At 37.4% G+C, this 20,031-nt stretch overlaps 1 protein-coding gene across 3 annotated transcripts in view; it reads left to right on the top strand.

Moving 5' to 3' along the window:
- Positions 1-20,031, top strand: part of LOC127858826 (nuclear hormone receptor HR96-like) — a 49,563-nt gene that overhangs the window by 15,235 nt on the left and 14,297 nt on the right. For all 3 annotated transcript variants that reach the window (XM_052396118.1, XM_052396117.1, XM_052396116.1), the window contains exon 3: positions 8,911-9,141. In XM_052396118.1, the coding sequence (XP_052252078.1) occupies positions 8,911-9,141 (231 nt within the window). The remainder of the gene's footprint in view (positions 1-8,910; positions 9,142-20,031) is intronic.

Below are 20,031 nucleotides of genomic sequence, written 5' to 3'. Positions count from 1 at the left end.
GTTTTTTGTTAACCTTTCGAAAACCCTTGCTCGTTTGTGTACATATATAGCTTGCCAACAATTACATACAAACATGTTACATGTACATGTAATTTGATATCAGACTATGTTTGTGATTTCCTGTTTCTTTTGTTACATGTATTAAATCGAATAAATGTACATGTACAAATTCGCGACATCCGCAGTAAGAATTAAATTCCGCGATATTTTAATATCATAGTCATGCGAAAAGATCAGTTGTCATGTTTGTGAGTGACTATTTGTATACCTGTTTTTTGTTCAATAACAAGTTCATTTTGGAACATACACTGTATGTAAAATAATGTAAAAAAAGAAATCGTAATATTATGATTATATTGATTTACTTATTGTGTTACAATAATGTTGTGCATTGAGCAAATACAATGTATATCAAACTTATAAAGTATCGATAAGAAGTGTTGTTAAGAAATCGCGGTGAATTTAACGAGTCATAATTTCACATTAAACTGTTTTACTCTTATATTTCAGATACGACCAAGAATATGGTTTTGGAAAATAATAAACATAGTAACAAAGCCGACGAGTTTTTTATTATTAATATTTTTTTATAAACATGCATTTAAATACTGATTATGTTATAAATATGATTTTGTTATACATGTATATGTATGTCTATTTATTGTACATACACAAACGAGAAAGTATTTCCGAAATTTAAACAAAAACAAACAATTCTTTAAATAAATAACAAGTTAATCTTCATGCAGAAACTGTAGAAACAAAACATAAAGTACATAACGCTCGATGTACGACATGTTAACAATCAAGTTACAATGAATACAAATGTACATACAAATGTAACAAAACATTCTAGAACTTTGAAAAATTATTCGGTCGGCAATATCGAAATATACATGTTCATTCACATTTGCCTGTATTTTACCGTGAACCACCGAGGCTGTGGTGTTCAGCCACTGTCGACGCGATCTATCATGATGTAAACACCTTCAGATCGCTACGATTTTCCACGCTCACGAAAAATTGTCCACGGTGGGAGTGTGGTGGATGGCAGAAATCGCGCTAGATGTAGTGTAATTAATATTCATGATTCGACACGTTAATTCAAACCTAAACAAACAAATTACGGATACGGTTGAATTTAGCAGAGAGAAGATAAGAACAAATGCAAATACATCTGTTGCAGACGGAAACTGCATGAGTTGCAACGCTACTTTTTTGCTAAATATATGTACACTGTAACTCCAATATAACGCTCTCTGTTATAACGCTGAATCCAATATAACGCGGCTGGGTATTGGATCCCGTTTTTTCTCCAACCTTCCATTTCTGATTCAAATCCATGTTATGCAACTTCATGTATTTTCAGACAATTCAAAGATGGCGGCGATCACATCTTGATTGCTTTATTCAACCGTCCGTTGAACCAATTTTAATCGCTTTGAGGTTAAACAACACCGACGGCTAATTGGTGTAAATCTGTTGTTTAATGTCAATAAAGGTGTGAAAAACTTGCTTGTCAGTGTTTATTACATGTATTCCCTATCAGAGTGGTTCAGTGCGCTAATTTCAATAAGATAAGTGCAAGCGGGATAATTATAAAATTAAAGTTATTCAAAAAGATAAAATCATTCTTACTTTGATATGATTGCAGTTTGACTATATTAAAGGAGCGGCTATGAAATATACTGCGCACAGTATAAAACAAGTTTTTTCTGTCATTTAATTATCATTCTAGTATTTAGTAATTTAATCTTTCAGTTCGTTTACAAGAAATTAATTAAATAACCCAGAAGATTTATATACATGCTAATGCAGTGTAATTGTTAATAGAGATTCACTTTCATTTTTTCCCGGTATCAGAAAGTCCCCGGAAAGCACGTTTTTTGCGTGACGGTGTACAATGTATGATGCAATAAAAATTTCTTTGTACATGTATGATCGTATTGCATTCAATCTAAATTTAAATTCGCTCATCCAATGAAAGCTCTGCCCCATGATGCACTGTTCTCTTTACACTTCTGAAAATGGCGTATGCATATAGTTGTGTTTGTGAAATTCATAAACATATTTATCGTCATAAATGTTCAAGATTAATTTTTAGCTCAACTATTTTTGAAAAAAAATTATGAGCTATTTTCATCACCTTGGCGTCGGCGTCCGGTTAAGTTTTGCGTTTAGGTCCACTTTTCTCAGAAAGTATCAATGCTATTGCATTCAAACTTGGTTCACTTACTAACTATCATGAGGGGACTGGGCAGGCAAAGTTAGATAACTCTGGCGTGCATTTTGACAGAATTATGTGCCCTTTTTATACTTAGAAAATTGAAAATTTTGGTTAAGTTTTGTGTTTAGGTCCATTTTATTCCTTAAGTATCAAAGCTATTGCTTTCATACTTGCAACACTTACTAAATATCATAAGGGGACTGTGCAGGCAAAATGATGTAACTCAGACTGGCATTTTAACAGAATTATGTGCCCTTTTTATACTTAGAAAATTGAAAATTTGGTTAAGTTTTGTGTTTAGGTCCACTTTATTCCTACAGTATCAAAGCTATTGCTTTCATACTTGCATACATTGAGTTATGTAACTCTGACTGGCATTTGGACTGAATTATGGGCCCTTTATACTTAGAAAAATGAAAAATTTGTTAATTTTTGTGTTTTGGTCCACTTTACCCCTAAACTATCATAGATATTGCTTTCATACTTGGAACACTCGCAAACTTTCATAAGGGTACAGTAAAAGGACAAGTTGCATAACTCTGGTTGTCATTTTTTACGGAATTATGGCCCTTTTTTTACTTAGTAACTTTGAATATATGGTTAAATTTTGTGTTTAGATTCACTTTACTTCTAAAGTATCAAGGCTATTGCTTTCAAACTTCAAATACTGTCATGCTATCATGAGGTTACTGTACCTGGCAAGTTGAATTTTACCTTGACCTTTGAATGACCTTGACTCTCAAGGTCAAATTATTAAATTTTGCTAAAAATGCCATAACTTCTTTATTTATGATTAGATTTGATTGATACTTTGACAAAACTACTCTTACCTGACATACCACAATAGACTCCACCCAAACCATCCCCCGTGTCCTCCCCCCTCCCCCCCCAAATCCCCCCCCCCTAATTTTTTTATTTTTTATTTTTTTAAGATCATCTCACAAATGACCACCACACCCTCACACTATACTATACCCCCCCCCCCCACCTCACCCACCCCCAAATTGTTTTTTTTTAAACTGTTAAAAAACACAAATATTTATTTTTATTATTTTATGTTTGAAATACCGTCCAACCATCGCACCCAAGAACCCCCCCCCCCCCCATTTTTTTTTTTTTTTTTTTTTTAAGATCATCTCACAAATGACCACCTCACACTAAACTATACCCCCCTCCACCCCACCCCCCTTCCGAATTCCCCTCCCCCCTATTTTTTTTTTTTAAGATCATCTCACAAATGACCACCACACCCTCACAGTATACTATACCTATACCCCCCCCCCCCCCCCCCGAATTCCCCCCCCCCCCCCCCCCTAATTTTTTTTTGTTTAAGATTATCCCACAAATGACCACCACACCCTCACACTATACTATACCCACCCCTACCCCCCCCCCCCATTTTTTTTTTCTTTGAAACGGTTAAAAAACACAAATACTTATTTTTATTATTTTATGTTTGAAATACTGTCCAACCATCGCACCCAAGAATATATGCAAAACAGCGATCTTTTTATGTCCCCCACTATAGTAGTGAGGGACATATTGTTTTTGCCCTGTCTGTTGGTCTGTCTGTTGGTCTGTCTGTTTGCGCCAACTTTAACATTTTGCAATAACTTTTGCTATATTGAAGATAGCAACTTCATATTTGGCATGCATGTGTATCTCATGAAGCTGCACATTTTGAGTGGTGAAAGGTCAAGGTCATCCTTCAAGGTCAGAGGTCAAATATATATGGCCAAAATCGCTCATTTTATGAATACTTTTTATACGCCCGTATAAAATACGGGACGTATTATGTGAAACCCCTTGGCGGGCGGGCGGGCGGCGGGCGGAAGGCATCACTTTGTCCGGACTCTAATTCAAATTGTATTCATCCGATCTTCACCAAACTTGGTCAGCAGTTGCATCTAGTTGATATCTAGGCCAAGTTCGAATATGGGTCATGCCGGGTCAAAAACTAGGTCATAGGGTCAATAAGTGCATTTTCAAAGGGGCCACTTTGTCCGGACTCTATTTCAAATTGTATTCATCCGATCTTCACCAAACTTGGTCAGCAGTTGCATCTAGTTGATATATAGGCCAAGTTCGAATATGGGTCATGCCGGGTCAAAAACTAGGTCATAGGGTCAATTAGTGCATTTTCAACGGCGCCACTTTGTCCGGACTCTAATTCAAATTGTATTCATCCGATCTTCACCAAACTTGGTCAGTAGTTGCATCTAGTTGATATCTAGGTCAAGTCCGAATATGGGTCATGCTGGGTCAAAAACTAGGTCAAAGGGTCAATTAGTGCATTTTACTTTGTCCGGACTCTAATTCAAATTGTATAAATCTTATCTTCACCAAACTTGGTCAGTAGTTGCATCTAGTTGATATCTAGGCCAAGTTCGAATATGGGTCATGCCAGGTAAAAAACTAGGTCATAGGGTCAATTAGTCCATTTTCAACAGCGCCACTTTGTCCGGACTCTTATTCAAATTGTATTCATCCGATCTTTACCAAACTTGGTCAGTAGTTGCATCTAGTTGATATCTAGGTCAAGTTCGAATATGGGTCATGTCGGGTCAAGAACTAGGTCATAGGGTCAATTAGTGCATTTTCAACGGCGCCACTTTGTCCGGACTCTAATTCAAATTGTATTCATCCGAAACTTTTAAACAACTTTTTATCCTGCGTCAAAGTGGTATGGGGGTATATTGCTTATTTCCAAAACAAATACATCAATCATCAGTGTATCATCTCCAATGGCACACGAATCGGGCGTATATTGCTCCGTCATGCGGCGCTCTTGTTCAATATTGAAGATAGCAACTTGATATTTGGCATGCATGTGTATCTCATGGAGCTGCACATTTTGAGTGGTGAAAGGTCAAGGTCAAGGTCATCCTTCAAGGTCAGAGGTCAAATATATGTGGCCCAAATCGCTTATTTTATGAATACCGGTACTTTTGCAATATTGAAGATAGCAACTTGATATTTGGCATGCACATGCATCTCATGGAGCTGCACATTTTGAGTGGTGAAAGGTCAAGGTCATCCTTCAAGGTCAGAGGTCAAATATGTGGCCCAACTCGCTTATTTTATGAATACTTTTGCAATATTGAATATAGCAACTTGATATTTGGCATGCATGTGTATCTCATGGAGCTGCACATTTTGAGTGGTGAAAGGTCAAGGTCATCCTTCACAAGGTCAAGGTCATCCTTCAAAGTCAAGCGTCATATAGGGGGACATTGTGTTTCACAAACGCATCTTATTTGGAACTGTCACTTTAATGTTATACCTTATAACGACCAGGTTTTTTTTTCCACTTTTTGGGACGATAGCCCATGGCTTTGGAATTGGGAATTTTATCGGCATTTTCATGAAATTGGGAAAATAAATTCATTAGCCTTTTTATTCCAAACGAAAAGTCCACTGATTAGGGAAATACTAAATTTGATAAATTTTAACTCTTTATAATCAATCAAATTAAAAGAACATCATATAATACTTTGTTAGATGTAATTGAACTATAATTGAGATAAAATACACATAAGACACTTATTTCTAAAAAAAAATTTAAAAAAATAATTTTTTTTTTTTTTTTTTTTTTGGAAATAGGGAATTTTTTGCCACATTTTGGGAAAAAAGTATACTTTTTGGGATTGGGAACATAGCCGAATTTCGGCTATAAAACCGGGCCAAAAAAAAACCTGACGACACAGCCACCCATTAGAGGCTTTGAATTTACCAAGTCCAAGTTCCTTAGCAAAGCTCAGTCCAATACAAGTTTGTTGATCTTTTTAAATTTCATCTCATTATTAAACATACTTTTTTGGGGTGAAGAGCTGTTTTCCTAATGAGAAATGTACACATATTTTTTTCGCACAATATCCCCGATCATTGACTTTTATACCCCAAATTTCTGAGAGGATTTTGAGTGTAGGTTTAGGAAACATCTCTGACTCTTTAATCTGTTTGTTTTTGTCTTCTAGAGACAATTCCGCACCTTGGATAGGAGGTTCTGACATTTTTATGCCCCCGGTGGGTGGCATATAGCAGTTGAACTGTCCGTCAGTCAGTATGTCAGTATGTGTGTATGTCAGTCTATTTGTCCGTCCGGAAAAAAAACTTTAACGTTGGCCATAACTTTTGCATTATTGAAGATAGAAACTTGATATTTGGCATGCATGTGCATTTCACAGAGCTGCACATTTTGAGTGGTGAAAAGTGAATGTCAAAGTCATCCTTCAAGGTCAAATGTCTAATATATGGCGTGTGTCTGTCCGTCCAAAAACTTTAACATTGACCATAAATTTTTCACTATTGAAGATAGCAATTTGATATTTGGCATGCATGTGTATCTCGTGAAGCTGAACATTTTGAGTGGTGAAAGGTGAAGGTCAAGGTCATCCTTCAAGGTCAAATGTCAATTATATGGCGTCTGTCCGTCCGAAAACTTTAACATTGGCCATAAATTTTTTAATATTGAAGATAGCAACTTGATATTTGGCATGCATGTGCATCTCAGGGAGCTGCACATTTTGAGTGGTGAAAGGTCAAGGTCATCCGTCAAGGTCAAATGTCTAATATATGGCGTCTGTCCGTCAGTACAAAAACTTTTAACATTGGCCATAACTTTTTCACTATTGGAGATTGCAACTTGATATTTGGCATGCATGTGTATCTCATGGAGCTGAACATTTTGATTTGATTTTTGCTAAATATATGTACACTGTAACTCCAATATAACGCTCTCTGTTATAACGCTGAATCCAATATAACTCGGCTGGGTATTGGATCCCGTTTTTTCTCCAACCTTCCATTTCTGATTCAAATCCATGTTATGCAACTTCATGTATTTTCAGACAATTCAAAGATGGCGGCGATCACATCTTGATTGCTTTATTCAACCGTCCGTTGAACCAATTTTAATCGCTTTGAGGTTAAACAACACCGACGGCTAATTGGTGTAAATCTGTTGTGTAATGTCAATAAAGGTGTGAAAAACTCGCTTGTCAGTGTTTATTACATGTATTCCCTATCAGAGTGGTTCAGTGCGCTAATTTCAATAAGATAAGTGCAAGCGGGATAATTATAAAATTAAAGTTATTCAAAAAGATAAAATCATTCTTACTTTGATATGATTTGATATTTGGCATGCATGTGTATCTCATGGAGCTGAACATTTTGATTGGTGAAAGGTGAAGGTTAAGGTCATCCTTCAAGGTCAAATGTCAAATATATGGCGTCTGTATGACCAAAAACTATAACATTGGCCATAACTTTTTCAATATTGAAGATAGCAACTTGATATTTGGCATGCATGTGTATTTCATGAAGCTGCACATTTTGAGTGGTGGAAGTTCAAGGTCAAGGTCATCCTTCAAGGTCAAAGGTAAAAAAAAAATCAAAGCGGCGTTCTCATGAAGCTGCACATTGTGAGTGGTGGAAGTTCAAGGTCAAGGTCATCCTTCAAGGTCAAAGGTCATTTTTTTTTTTTTAATTAAAGCCTCGTTCTCATGAAGCTGCACATTTTGAGTGGTGGAAGTTCAAGATCAAGGTCATCTTTTAAGGTCAAAGGTCAAAAAAAAAATATTTCAAAGCTGCGCAATAGGGGGCATTGTGTTTCTGACGAACACATCTCTTGTTAGTCTTAGTTATCTTAATTGCCAATTTGAAAATCTAAATGAATATCTAAATGCAACTAGCCGCTTCAAGAACTCTGCAAATCACCATTATATATGACACTTAATTAGCAATTGTAAAACACAATTCAAAATTAAATAGCATTAACATTATTAAAATTTAGCACAGCTTCCTACATCAAAAGCAAAACACACTAAAGAACCCTTTGTTTGTTATTAGTAATTATAATCAGTATTATCACTTCAATTGATTGATATGTACATCACAGGCCAAGTCTCTTTAAATTGTTTTGTGATGTTAACAGCAAAATTTTCGATAACCTTTATTAAATTTGGGCGTCTTAAATCTGCTTTTCACAAGTCTTGGACTCTATGTCTTAGTTGCAATAAACCGGTCCTGACTGGTTCAGAGAGGTACAATTATGTTTGGATTTTGGTCCAAAGAATGACCTGTATTCGGAATTGAAAGGTTTCCGGTTTTGAGGAGATATTTTACGCATGGTTTTAAAGAGAAAAAATTGGGACCAGACAATTTTTCCGGTTTAGAGGATTCTGGTTTTGAGAGGATCTGGTTTAGAAAGTTTCCACTGTAAATTATGTTTAAATGCTTTCCATAAGCAAATTAGGATATTAACAGTGGCTAGACTTTCCAATTATTTGAGATAGAGTTGACTCGTCTGAATTTTGTTGATTAGAAGGTTTGAATGAAAGATGTGTTGTTGTTTTTTTGGTTAAAAAAGTGTCCAGACAATAAAAGACTATTTCAAGGCTTATTTACGGAAAGTTTTATGTGATGCAAGTGTTTAACATGCTATTTACTATATTATTTCATAACAAACTAAATTTCACAATTATTTCAAGTTGTCAAATCGTATTTTTCACAGTTTTGAGAAGGTTGCAAATTATTTTTTTCAGGTTTAAAAACAAATTCACGACTCATTTTTTCACAAAGAGAGAGGCCAAAGGCTACTTCACAAAGGCAAGAAAAAAACTGTCGTTTTTTCTTTAAAATAGCAAAATAGCTTTAAATCATCTCCCTCCTCTCCATTGCAGACTGCGAGCTCAAAAGGTATGCTGGAGTCAGATACCAGTCTGGATGAGGAGAATAACATCAAAAAGTTGAGTGACAATAACAAAGACAGACGGTCGCCAATAAAAAAGAGGCGCTCCAAAGACTCTCGTTTCTGCAAAGTGTGCGGTGATAAGGCACTGGGCTATAACTTCAATGCGATGACATGCGAGTCATGTAAAGCGTTTTTTCGCAGGAACGCGCTTAAAGAGTCTGTAAGTTTACCTGCAGGGTATTCTGATTTTAATTGCGTAGTTTTAGTCAAAAGAAAGTTGAAAATTCTGGTTATTAGATTGAGTGCTTGCATTAAACCTTTCTGTGATCAATTTATTGGTCAGCTGAAAGATCACCAGGCCGACCTTCTCAAGGTTGTCTTGAGAGCATTTTGTGTTGTTTCTAGCTTTCATAAGCAGGACCCATATTCACAAACCATTCATAAGCCCAAATCATTAATATCCAAAGGCGATATGTACAAACCATTCTTTAAAATGTCCTATAGAAGCACAAATCTTCAATAGCAGGGCCCATATTAGCCAACCATTCATAAGCAGGGGGCATATCCAGCATATCCACAAACCATTCATACGCAGGACACATATCCAAAAATCGTTCATAAGCAGGGCCCATATTAACAAGCCATTCTTAAGCAGGGCCCATATTAACAAGCCATTTATATGCAGGGCCCATTTTCACAAACCATTCATAAGCAGGGCCAAGATTCACAAACCATTCATAAGCAGGGCCCATATTCACAAACCATTCATAAGCAGAGCCAAGATTCACAAACCATTCATAAGCAGGACCCATATTCACAAACCATTCTTAAGCATGCCCATATTCACAAACAATTTATACGCAGGGCCCATATCCACAAACCATTCATAAGCAGGGCCTATATTCACAAATCATTCATAAGCAAGGCCCATATACACATACCATTTATAAGCAGGGCCCATATTAACAAACCATTCATAAGCAGGGCCCATATTCACAAACCATTTATAAGCAGGGCCCATATTCACAAACCATTCATAAGCAGGGCCCATATTCACAAACCATTCATAAGCAGGGACTATATTCACAAACCATTCATAAGCAGGGCCTATATTCACAAACCATTCATAAGCAGGGCCCATATTCACAAACCATTCATAAGCATGGCCGATATTTACCTACCATATATAAGCAGGGCCCATATTCACAAACCATTCTTAAGCAGGGCCGAAATCCACAAACCATTATTAACCAGGGCCCATTTTCACAAACCATTCATAAGCAGGACCCATATTCACAAACCATTCAGTAGCAGGGCCCATATTCACAAACCATTCAGTAGCAGGGCCCATATCCACAAATCATTCATAAGCAGGACCAATTTCACGAACCATTCACTAGTAGGGCCCATATTCACAAACCATTCATAATCAGGGCCTATATCTACAAACCATTCATAAGCAGTACCCATATTCACAAACCATTCATAAGCAGGGCCCATATTCACAAACCATTCATAGGCAGGGCCCTATTCACAAACCATTTATAAGCATTGCCCATATTCACAAACCATTCATAAGCAGGGCCCATATTCATAAACCATTCATAAGCAGGGCATATATTCACAAACCATTCTTAAGCAGGGCCAATATTCACAAACCATTTATTAGCATTGCCCATATTCACAAACCATTAATAAGCAGGGCCCATATTCACAAACCATTCTTAAGCAGGGCCCATATTCACAAACCATTCATAAGAAGGGCCCATATTCACAAACCCAGTGTTTTCATTATTATCTGAAACAACCGATTTTTTTAATAAAGCAACAGATTAGGCCGGGGGTCTAGGGGGCCGCCTAGGCCCCCCGTGGGTCCAGGGCAACGCCTGGTAGGGGGTTCAGGGGGGCGAAGCCCCCCGAGAAAAAAATGAATATGCAACTTTGGCTAATAGATATCAGTGCTCTGGCTGAAATTCATGATTGACAAAAAGGAAATAAGACAAGAGAAGAAAACAATATTATTTTTTTTATTAAAATTAAGTTTACCTGATGAGAACTTCACATTTTATTTACATCTCGCAAGAGACTAGTCAGAGTCACTATCACTGTAACTGGCACTGCTGCTAGAATCTGAATCATCCTCTAAATTAAATGTCTTAATAGCTGCTTTGATCTCTTCCCTCAATTCTTCCTGATCTAATAACATGACAGGGTCTGTTTGAACACAAGTGTCACTAGTAGAAGGAGTAGCTGAACCTATTTTCTTTTTCACTGACAAAGGTTCTGCTAATTTTTTTCTATTTTTAATACTGAGCCATTTCGAAACTGCCTGCTTAACAATGTCACCAGAATCCTCGCATCTTGGCCCATTTATAGTCACCTGTAACAAAGCTTCTAACATGTCATTGGATATTCTATTCCTGTGTATAGTTTTAATATTTTTTAAAGAACTTGCTCCTCTCTCCGGCCAGGCATTTGTGACAGGAAGTGAAGCTGCAACTTCAGCAATAAATGTTAACTTGGGGAAGAACTGCTTATAAATAGGGACAGATAGCAGTTGTATTAAACACCTCTCTGTGCTTGTCATCTTGGATGTAGAGTTATGTGGAAATTTTGGTTTTAAAATATCCCTAAGATGGTATTTCATTCCATTCCACTCTGTTTTAAGCTGATCAGACAATTCTTCTCCATTTTCTCCTCTGTAGAAATGTCTAGCAAGTATCTGTACTTCTCTATTACCATATTCCTTAAACTGTGCTGTATCATTTGGAATACCCTGGATATCAAAAATACTAAATGAGGTTATGATTTCTGAAGTATCAGTAAACCTTCGGTCAATATTGTTTTTCAAAGCAGCAATGTAATTTTTGAATAAAGACTGAATTTCATTCATGGCTTTTGAGTTCAAAGAGAGTTCAGCACTGATGTTATTAATTGAGTCTATATCACTTTGCAAAGCCGTAATTGGTGTTTCTTCTTGAAGAATACTATCAAGTTTGTCTTTTGCACTATTGACTTCAGGGATAATGGCAGAAAAATTGAAAGAGCTACTCTGGAAAACTCTTGACAGATGTGACAACACAGGAAGTATATGTCTCAGAATGTAAATAACACCAAGAAATTTTATGTTTCTTATTTTCTTAGAAAGTCCCAAAGCAATAGCATCTTCAGTTTTAGCAAGATCTAAAGTTTGTAATAAAGCTTCATAGTCATTGTAGACTGCTGTAACAGAAGAATCAAGACTTAACCACCTGGTCCTACAGGCTTTCTTCAAGCGTGAAGCAACTTTCTTAGATGCACCTTTACTCAAATTTAATCCTTTAAGTTCCATCTGTACCTTAAGATAACATGCCATTCTTTTGGGTGAGTTTTCAAAATAGTTCCACAACTGCCTTAGAACAAGTTCTACTTCTTTCACATACTTTATGCCTTCATTGCTGTCTGTACAAGAAAGGGCGAGTTTATGACATATACAGTGAACATTTATAAGAGTTGGGCACTTCTCTCTAAGTAATGTAGCAACCCCCTCCTTTTTTCCCAACCATTACCGATGCGCCATCAGAGGAAAATCCTGTAAATTTACCAAGATCAAGCCCACTTGTGTTTATTGACTCAAGAAGAAGATCAGAGATGGCCTTGGCATTTGCTGAAGAATAATGTTCAAAAATGTTCTGACAAGAAAGAAATGATGTTTGCACACTGCCTAGCTCCTGATCAAAATACTGAATAAATGTAATCAAATGTTCTGTCACGCTAATATCTGATACTTCATCTGTCAGCAAACCATATGCTTGGGCCTTGTGAGCTTTCTCTATTACACTATCCTTGACTGTATCACCAAGTAACAGAAAAAAATCCCTTTGTGAACCAGCAGACTTGTGGTTAAAAAATCTTAAATTCTCATACTCAAAGACATTTTCAATCATATCTAACAATGGCAACAATTTCCTATTTGAAACAAAGTTTTTCATAAGAAAGTAAACAGTGGAAAAAACTTTTTCATATAAAGACGATTCAACATTCTTTTTGTGACACACTTCAGTATGAAAAATTGACAATTTCTGAACCATTTCTGTTTCAATGGCTGATTTGTGCATTTGAGAAGCAGCATGAACTTTAAGAGCATCCTCCAAGAATCTAGTAGCAGGTGTGGTAACAAAAACATCTCTTTTGTTTAATTTATGCTTTAAGTTATGCTTTTTACATAATATACAGTACATTCCCTGCCCCTCAACAAATGACAGCCACCAATAATCAGTTAACTTGCTATGATTAAACTTTTTGGTGAAAGTCTTTTCTTTTCAGAGTCAGAAATATCGCTGCAGAAAGCTTGTTGACATAAATATCGACTGTGAACTTTGTTGGTACAACTTTCAAATAATGACTGTGTCAAAGTAAGACACTCATCATCAGTAAAAGGCTTGTGCTTTCTTGACTCCCAGAATCTGATGATTTTTCCGAACTGGTAGGCTTATCCGTATCTGTCATATAACTCCCTGAAACTGTCAGCTGATCTATGTTGCTATCACTCCCTGAAACTGTCGGCTGATCTATGTTGCTCTGCAATGGTGTCACATCAACTGCCATTGCTTCACTAGTGTTTAGGTTCGCAGAACCATCATCTGAGCCTTCAAAAGATCAAAACAGATTAAATTGCCTTGAGCAGTTTTTTCATCATCATATTTTTTCATATCTTTTTATTTTATTATCCATATCATTTTATTTGAAAATTTAGTGATCAAATTATATTATTAAATTATTTGAACAGATCACCTTCTATCATCATTATATGTTGAGTTTTTGGTACCTAAATATAAATTTACTCATAAAGCAAGAACAAAATCAAACTAATATTTACATTGTAGTAATTAATATGACAGGTCTAAGTACAGACAATTTATATGTTTCCCTTTGTATTAAATTTATTAAATGAAAATTGTCCTCTGCTCCATTACAATGGCAAACGAAGTCATAATTAATGTAAGAAGCTGTCAATCCTTACTTAATTTAAAACTAGATCTATATGACAAAAACACCCGCAACAAACAAACAACAACTTCAAACAAGGGTGATTGTGTCAAACTATAAACAGTTGAATACAATTCTGATAATGCGGAAAACTTACCCTCTTTTGAGCGATAAAACCATAACAACAAACGGCACTAAGAAAAGTCACAACAATCGTGAAAGAAGCCGATCTACAACAGCGAAAAAAAGATAACGAGAACCAAAACAAATATAACAGATAGTTATTGAACAATAACTAACAATATAAACAAACAGAAAAATCAACTGTGTCATTTTCTTTCTAACCAGATTTAGCTTTAAAGCCAAAGTCTAAAAGACTGAGTTTTCTTTTCTTGCCACCAGACTCCATGCTGAATTTGTACATCGGTTTCTGTTATAACGCTTCTGATTCGCTCTTTCGTTTTAGACCGACGAATCGTCAACGATGTTTTAATAAAAACCGCGCGGTGTGCAATATTTCTGTTAAAACACTTCTGATTAGCTCTTTCGTTTTAGACCAACGAATCGTCAACGATGTTTCATAAAAACGGTGCGGTGTGACACCACTAAATTTATTTCACTATCGGATAAAAAACAACCGATTTTTCGAGATTTTCAACCGATGATATGGATCGCCAATCGGTTAATAATGAAAACACTGCAAACCATTCATAAGCAGGGCCCATATTCACAAACCATTCTTAAGCAGGGCCAATATTCACAAACCATTTATTAGCATTGCCCATATTCACAAACCATTAATAAGCAGGGCCCATATTCACAAACCATTCATTAACATTGCCCATATTCACAAACCATTCATAAGCAGGGCCCATATTCACAAACCATTCATAAGCAGGGCCCATATTCACAAACCATTCTTTAGCAGGGCCCATATTCACAAACCATTCATAAGCAGGGCCCATATTCACAAACCATTCATAAGCAGGGCCCATATTCACAAACCATTCATAAGCAGGGCCCATATTCACAAACCATTCATACGCAGGGCCCATATTCACAAACCATTCATAAGCAGGGCCCATATTCACAAACCATTCTTAAGCAGGGCCCATATTCACAAACCATTCATAAGAAGGGATCATATTCACAAATCATTCATAAGCAGGGCCCATATTCACAAACCATTTTAAGCAGGGTCCATATTCACAAGCCATTCATAAGAAGGGATCATATTCACAAATCATTCATAAGCAGGGCCCATATTCACAAACCATTTTAAGCAGGGTCCATATTCACAAATCATTCATAGCCAGGGTCTATATTCACAAACCTTTCATAAGCAGGGCCCATATGCACAAACCATTTATAAGCAGGGCCCATATTCACAAATCATTTATAAGCATTGCGCTTATTCACAAACCATTCATAAGCAGGGCCCATATTCACAAACCATTAATAAGCAGGGCCAATATTCACAAACCATTCTTAAGCAGGGCCCATATTCACAAACTATTCATAAGCAGGGCCCATATTCACAAACCATTCATAAGCAGGGCCCATATTCACAAACCATTCTTAAGCAGGGCCCATATTCACAAACCATTCAAAAGCAGGGCCCATATTCACAAACCATTCATAAGCAGGGCCCATATTCACAAACCATTCTTAAGCAGGGCCCATTTTCACAAACCAGTCATAAGCAGGGCTCATATTCACAAACTATTCATAAGCAGGGCCCATATTCACAAACCATTCTTAAGCAGGGCCCATATTCACAAACCATTTATTAGCATTGCCCATATTCACAAACCATTAATAAGCAGGGCCCATATTCACAAACCAATTATGAGCAGGGCCCATATTCACAAACCATTCATAAGCAGGGCCCATATTCACAAACCATTCATTAGAAGGGCCCATATTCAAAAACCATTTATAAGCTTGCCCAAATTTACAAACCATTCATAAGCAGGGCCCATATTCACAAACCATTCATAAGCATTGCCCACATTCACAAACCATTCATAAGCAGAACACATATCCACAAATCTTTCATAAGCAGGGCCAAGATTCACAAACCATTCTTAAGCAGGGCCCATATTCACAAACCATTCTTAAGCAGGGCCCAAATCCACAAAGCATTCATAAGCAGGGCTCATATTCAAAAACCATTCATAAGCAGGGCCCATATCCACAAACCATTCATAAGCAGGGCCTATATTCACAAACCATTCATTAGCAGGGCCCATATTCACAAACCATTCATAAGCAGGGCCCATATTAACAAACCATTCTTAAGCAGGGCCCATATTCACAAACCATTTATAAGCATTGCCCACATTCACAAACCATTCATAAGCAGGGCCCATATTCACAAACCATTCATAAGCATTGCCCACATTCACAAACCATTCATAAGCAGGACACATATCCACAAATCGTTCATAAGCAGGGCCAAGATTCACATACCATTCATAAGCAGGGCCCATATTCACAAACCATTCTTAAGCAGGGCCCAAATCCACAAAGCATTCATAAGCAGGGCACATATTCACAAACCATTCATAAGCAGAGCCCATATCCACAAACCATTCATAAGCAGGGCCTATATTCACGAACCATTCATAAGCAAGGCTCATATTCACAAACCATTTATAAGCAGGGCCCATATTCACAAACCATTCATAAGCAGGGCCCATATTCACAAACCATTCATAAGCAGGGCCCATATTCACAAACCATTCATAAGCAGGGCCCATATTCACAAACCATTCATAAGCAGGGCCTATATTCACAAACCATTCATTCACAGGGCCCATATTCACAAACCATTCATAAGCAGGGCACATATTCACAACCATTCATAAGCATTGCCCATATTCACAAACCATTTATAAGCAGGGCCCATATTCACAAACCATTTTTAAGCATTGCCCATATTCACAAACCATTAATAAGCATTGCCCATATTCACAAACCATTCATAAGCAGGGCCCATATTCTCAAACCATTCATAAGCATAGCCCATATTCACAAACCATTCATAAGCAGGGCCCATATTCACAAATCGTTCATAAGCAGGGCCAAGATTCACATACCATTCATAAGCAGGGCCCATATTCACAAACCATTCTTAAGCAGGGCCCAAATCCACAAAGCATTCATAAGCAGAGCCCATATCCACAAACCATTCATAAGCAGGGCCCATATTCACAAACCATTCATAGGCAGGGCCCTATTCACAAACCATTTATAAGCATTGCCCATATTCACAAACCACTCATAAGCAGGGCCCATATTCACAAACCATTCTTAAGCAGGGCCCATATTCACAAACCATTCAGTAGCAGGGCCCATATTCACAAACCATTCACTAGTAGGGCCCATATTCACAAACCATTCATAATCGGGGCCTATATCTACAAGCCATTCATAAGCAGTACCCATATTCACAAACCATTCATAAGCAGGGCCCATATTCACAAACCATTCATAGGCAGGGCCCTATTCACAAACCATTTATAAGCAGGGCCCATATTCACAAACCACTCATAAGCAGGGCCCATATTCACAAACCATTCTTAAGCAGGGCCCATATTCACAAACCATTCATAAGCAGGGCCCATATTCACAAACCATTCTTAAGCAGGGCCCATATTCACAAACCATTCATAAGCAGGGCCCATATTCACAAACCACTCATAAGCAGGGCCCATATTCACAAACCATTCTTAAGCAGGGCCCATATTCACAAACCATTCATATGAAGGGCTCATATTCACAAACCATTCATAAGCAGGGCCCATATACACAAACCATTCTTAAGCAGGGCCAATATTCACAAACCATTTATTAGCATTGCCCATATTCACAAACCATTAATAAGCAGGGCCCATATTCACAAACCATTCATTAGCATTGCCCATATTCACAAACCATTCATAAGCAGGGCCTATATTCACAAACCATTCATAAGCAGGGCCCATATTCACAAACCATTCTTAAGCATTGCCTATATTCACAAACCATTCATAAGCAGGGCCCATATTCACAAACCATTCATAAGCAGGGCCCATATTCACAAACCATTCATAAGCCGGGCCCATATTCACAAACCATTCATACGCAGGGCCCATCTTCACAAACCATTCATAAGCAGGGCCCATATGCACAAACCATTCTTAAGCAGGGCCCATATTCACAAACCATTCATAAGAAGGGATCATATTCACAAATCATTCATAAGCAGGGCCCATATTCACAAACCATTTTAAGCAGGGCCCATATTCACAAATCCTTCATAGCCAGGGTCTATATTCACAAACCTTTCATAAGCAGGGCCCATATGCACAAACCATTTATAAGCAGGGCCCATATTCACAAATCATTTATAAGCATTGCCCTTATTCACAAACCATTCATAAGCAGGGCCCATATTCACAAACCATTCTTAAGCAGGGCCAATATTCACAAACCATTCATAGGCAGGGCCCATATTCACAAACCATTTATAAGCACTGCCCATATTCACAAACCATTCATAAGCAGGGCCCATATTCACAAACCATTCATAGGCAGGGCCCATATTCACAAACGATTTATAAGCATTGCCCATATTCACAAACCATTCATAAGCAGGGCCCATATTCACAAACCATTCATAAGCAGGGCCCATATTCACAAACCATTCTTAAGCAGGGCCCATATTCACAAACCATTCATAAGCAGGGCCCATATTCACAAACCATTCTTAAGCAGGGCCCATTTTCACAAACCAGTCATAAGCAGGGCCCATATTCACAAACTATTCATAAGCAGGGCCCATATTCACAAACCATTCTTAAGCAGGGCCCATATTCACAAACCATTTATTAGCATTGCCCATATTCACAAACCATTAATAAGCAGGGCCCATATTCACAAACCATTTATAAGCATTGCCCATATTCACAAACCATTCATAAGCAGGGCCCATATTAACAAGCCATTCATATGCAGGGCCCATATTCACAAACCATTGTTAAGCAGGGCCCATATTCACAAACCATTCATAAGCAGGGCCCATATTCACAAACCATTCATAAGCAGGGCCCATATTCACAAACCATTCATAAGCAGGGCCCATATTCGCAAACCATTCTTAAGCAGGGCCCATATTCACAAACCATTCATAAGCAGGGCCCATATTCACAAACCATTCAAAAGCAGGGCCCATATGCACAAACCATTCTTAAGCAGGGCCCATATTCACAAACCATTCAGTAGCAGGGCCCATATCCACAAACCATTCATAAGCAGGGCCCATATTAACAAGCCATTCATATGCAGGGCCCATATTCACAAACCATTCATAAGAAGGGCCCATATTCACAAACCATTCATTAGAAGGGCCCATTTTCACAAATCATTCATTAGAAGGGCCCATATACACACATCCTTTTTCAAATTGGCTCATTTTCTGAAAACTTCTTAAAGAAAACTTTAGGAAATAATTATATTTTTGAATGATTTTGTAGGCTATAGTTTTTTTTTCCCTGCTGTAGATGTAGGGATATTATTTTTTCGTTGTCTGTCTGTTTTATCGATCCATCCTTCTGCCCGTCTCACGAATGTTTCTGAAGCCACATCTTGGGGACATGCTTTTGCAGATTTAATTGAAACCTCTTGAGAGTGTATAAGGGATGATGAAAGAAAATTTGCGATACAAACAATTTGTCAATAACAGAGTTATGTCCTTATTATCCCCCGCCATAGGCGGAGGGATATTGTTTTGGCGTTTGTCCGTCTGTCTTCCCATCCTTCCGTCTTTCCGTCCATCCGGAGCCATATCTTGGAAGTGCTTTGGCGGATTTCATTGAAACTTAGTATGAGTATATATATTTATTGGAGGATGATGCACACCAAATGGCATTGTACACCATCTGTTAATAAGAAAGTTATGGCCCTTTGTATCTTGAAAAAATGATTTTTGTGTGTGTCAGGAGCCATATCTTGCAAGTGCTTTGGCGGATTTCATTGAAACTTGGAATTAGTATATATATGGATCAGAGGATGATTCATGCCAAATGGCATTGTACACCATCTGTTAATAACAGAGTTATGGCCCTTTGTATGTTGAACAAATGATTTTTTGAGTGTC

Source organism: Dreissena polymorpha, chromosome 14, assembly GCF_020536995.1.
Source record: "Dreissena polymorpha isolate Duluth1 chromosome 14, UMN_Dpol_1.0, whole genome shotgun sequence".
NCBI lineage: Eukaryota > Metazoa > Mollusca > Bivalvia > Myida > Dreissenidae > Dreissena > Dreissena polymorpha.
Note: the sequence above shows the minus strand (reverse complement) of the source record. Positions and strands in the feature narration are given on the sequence as shown.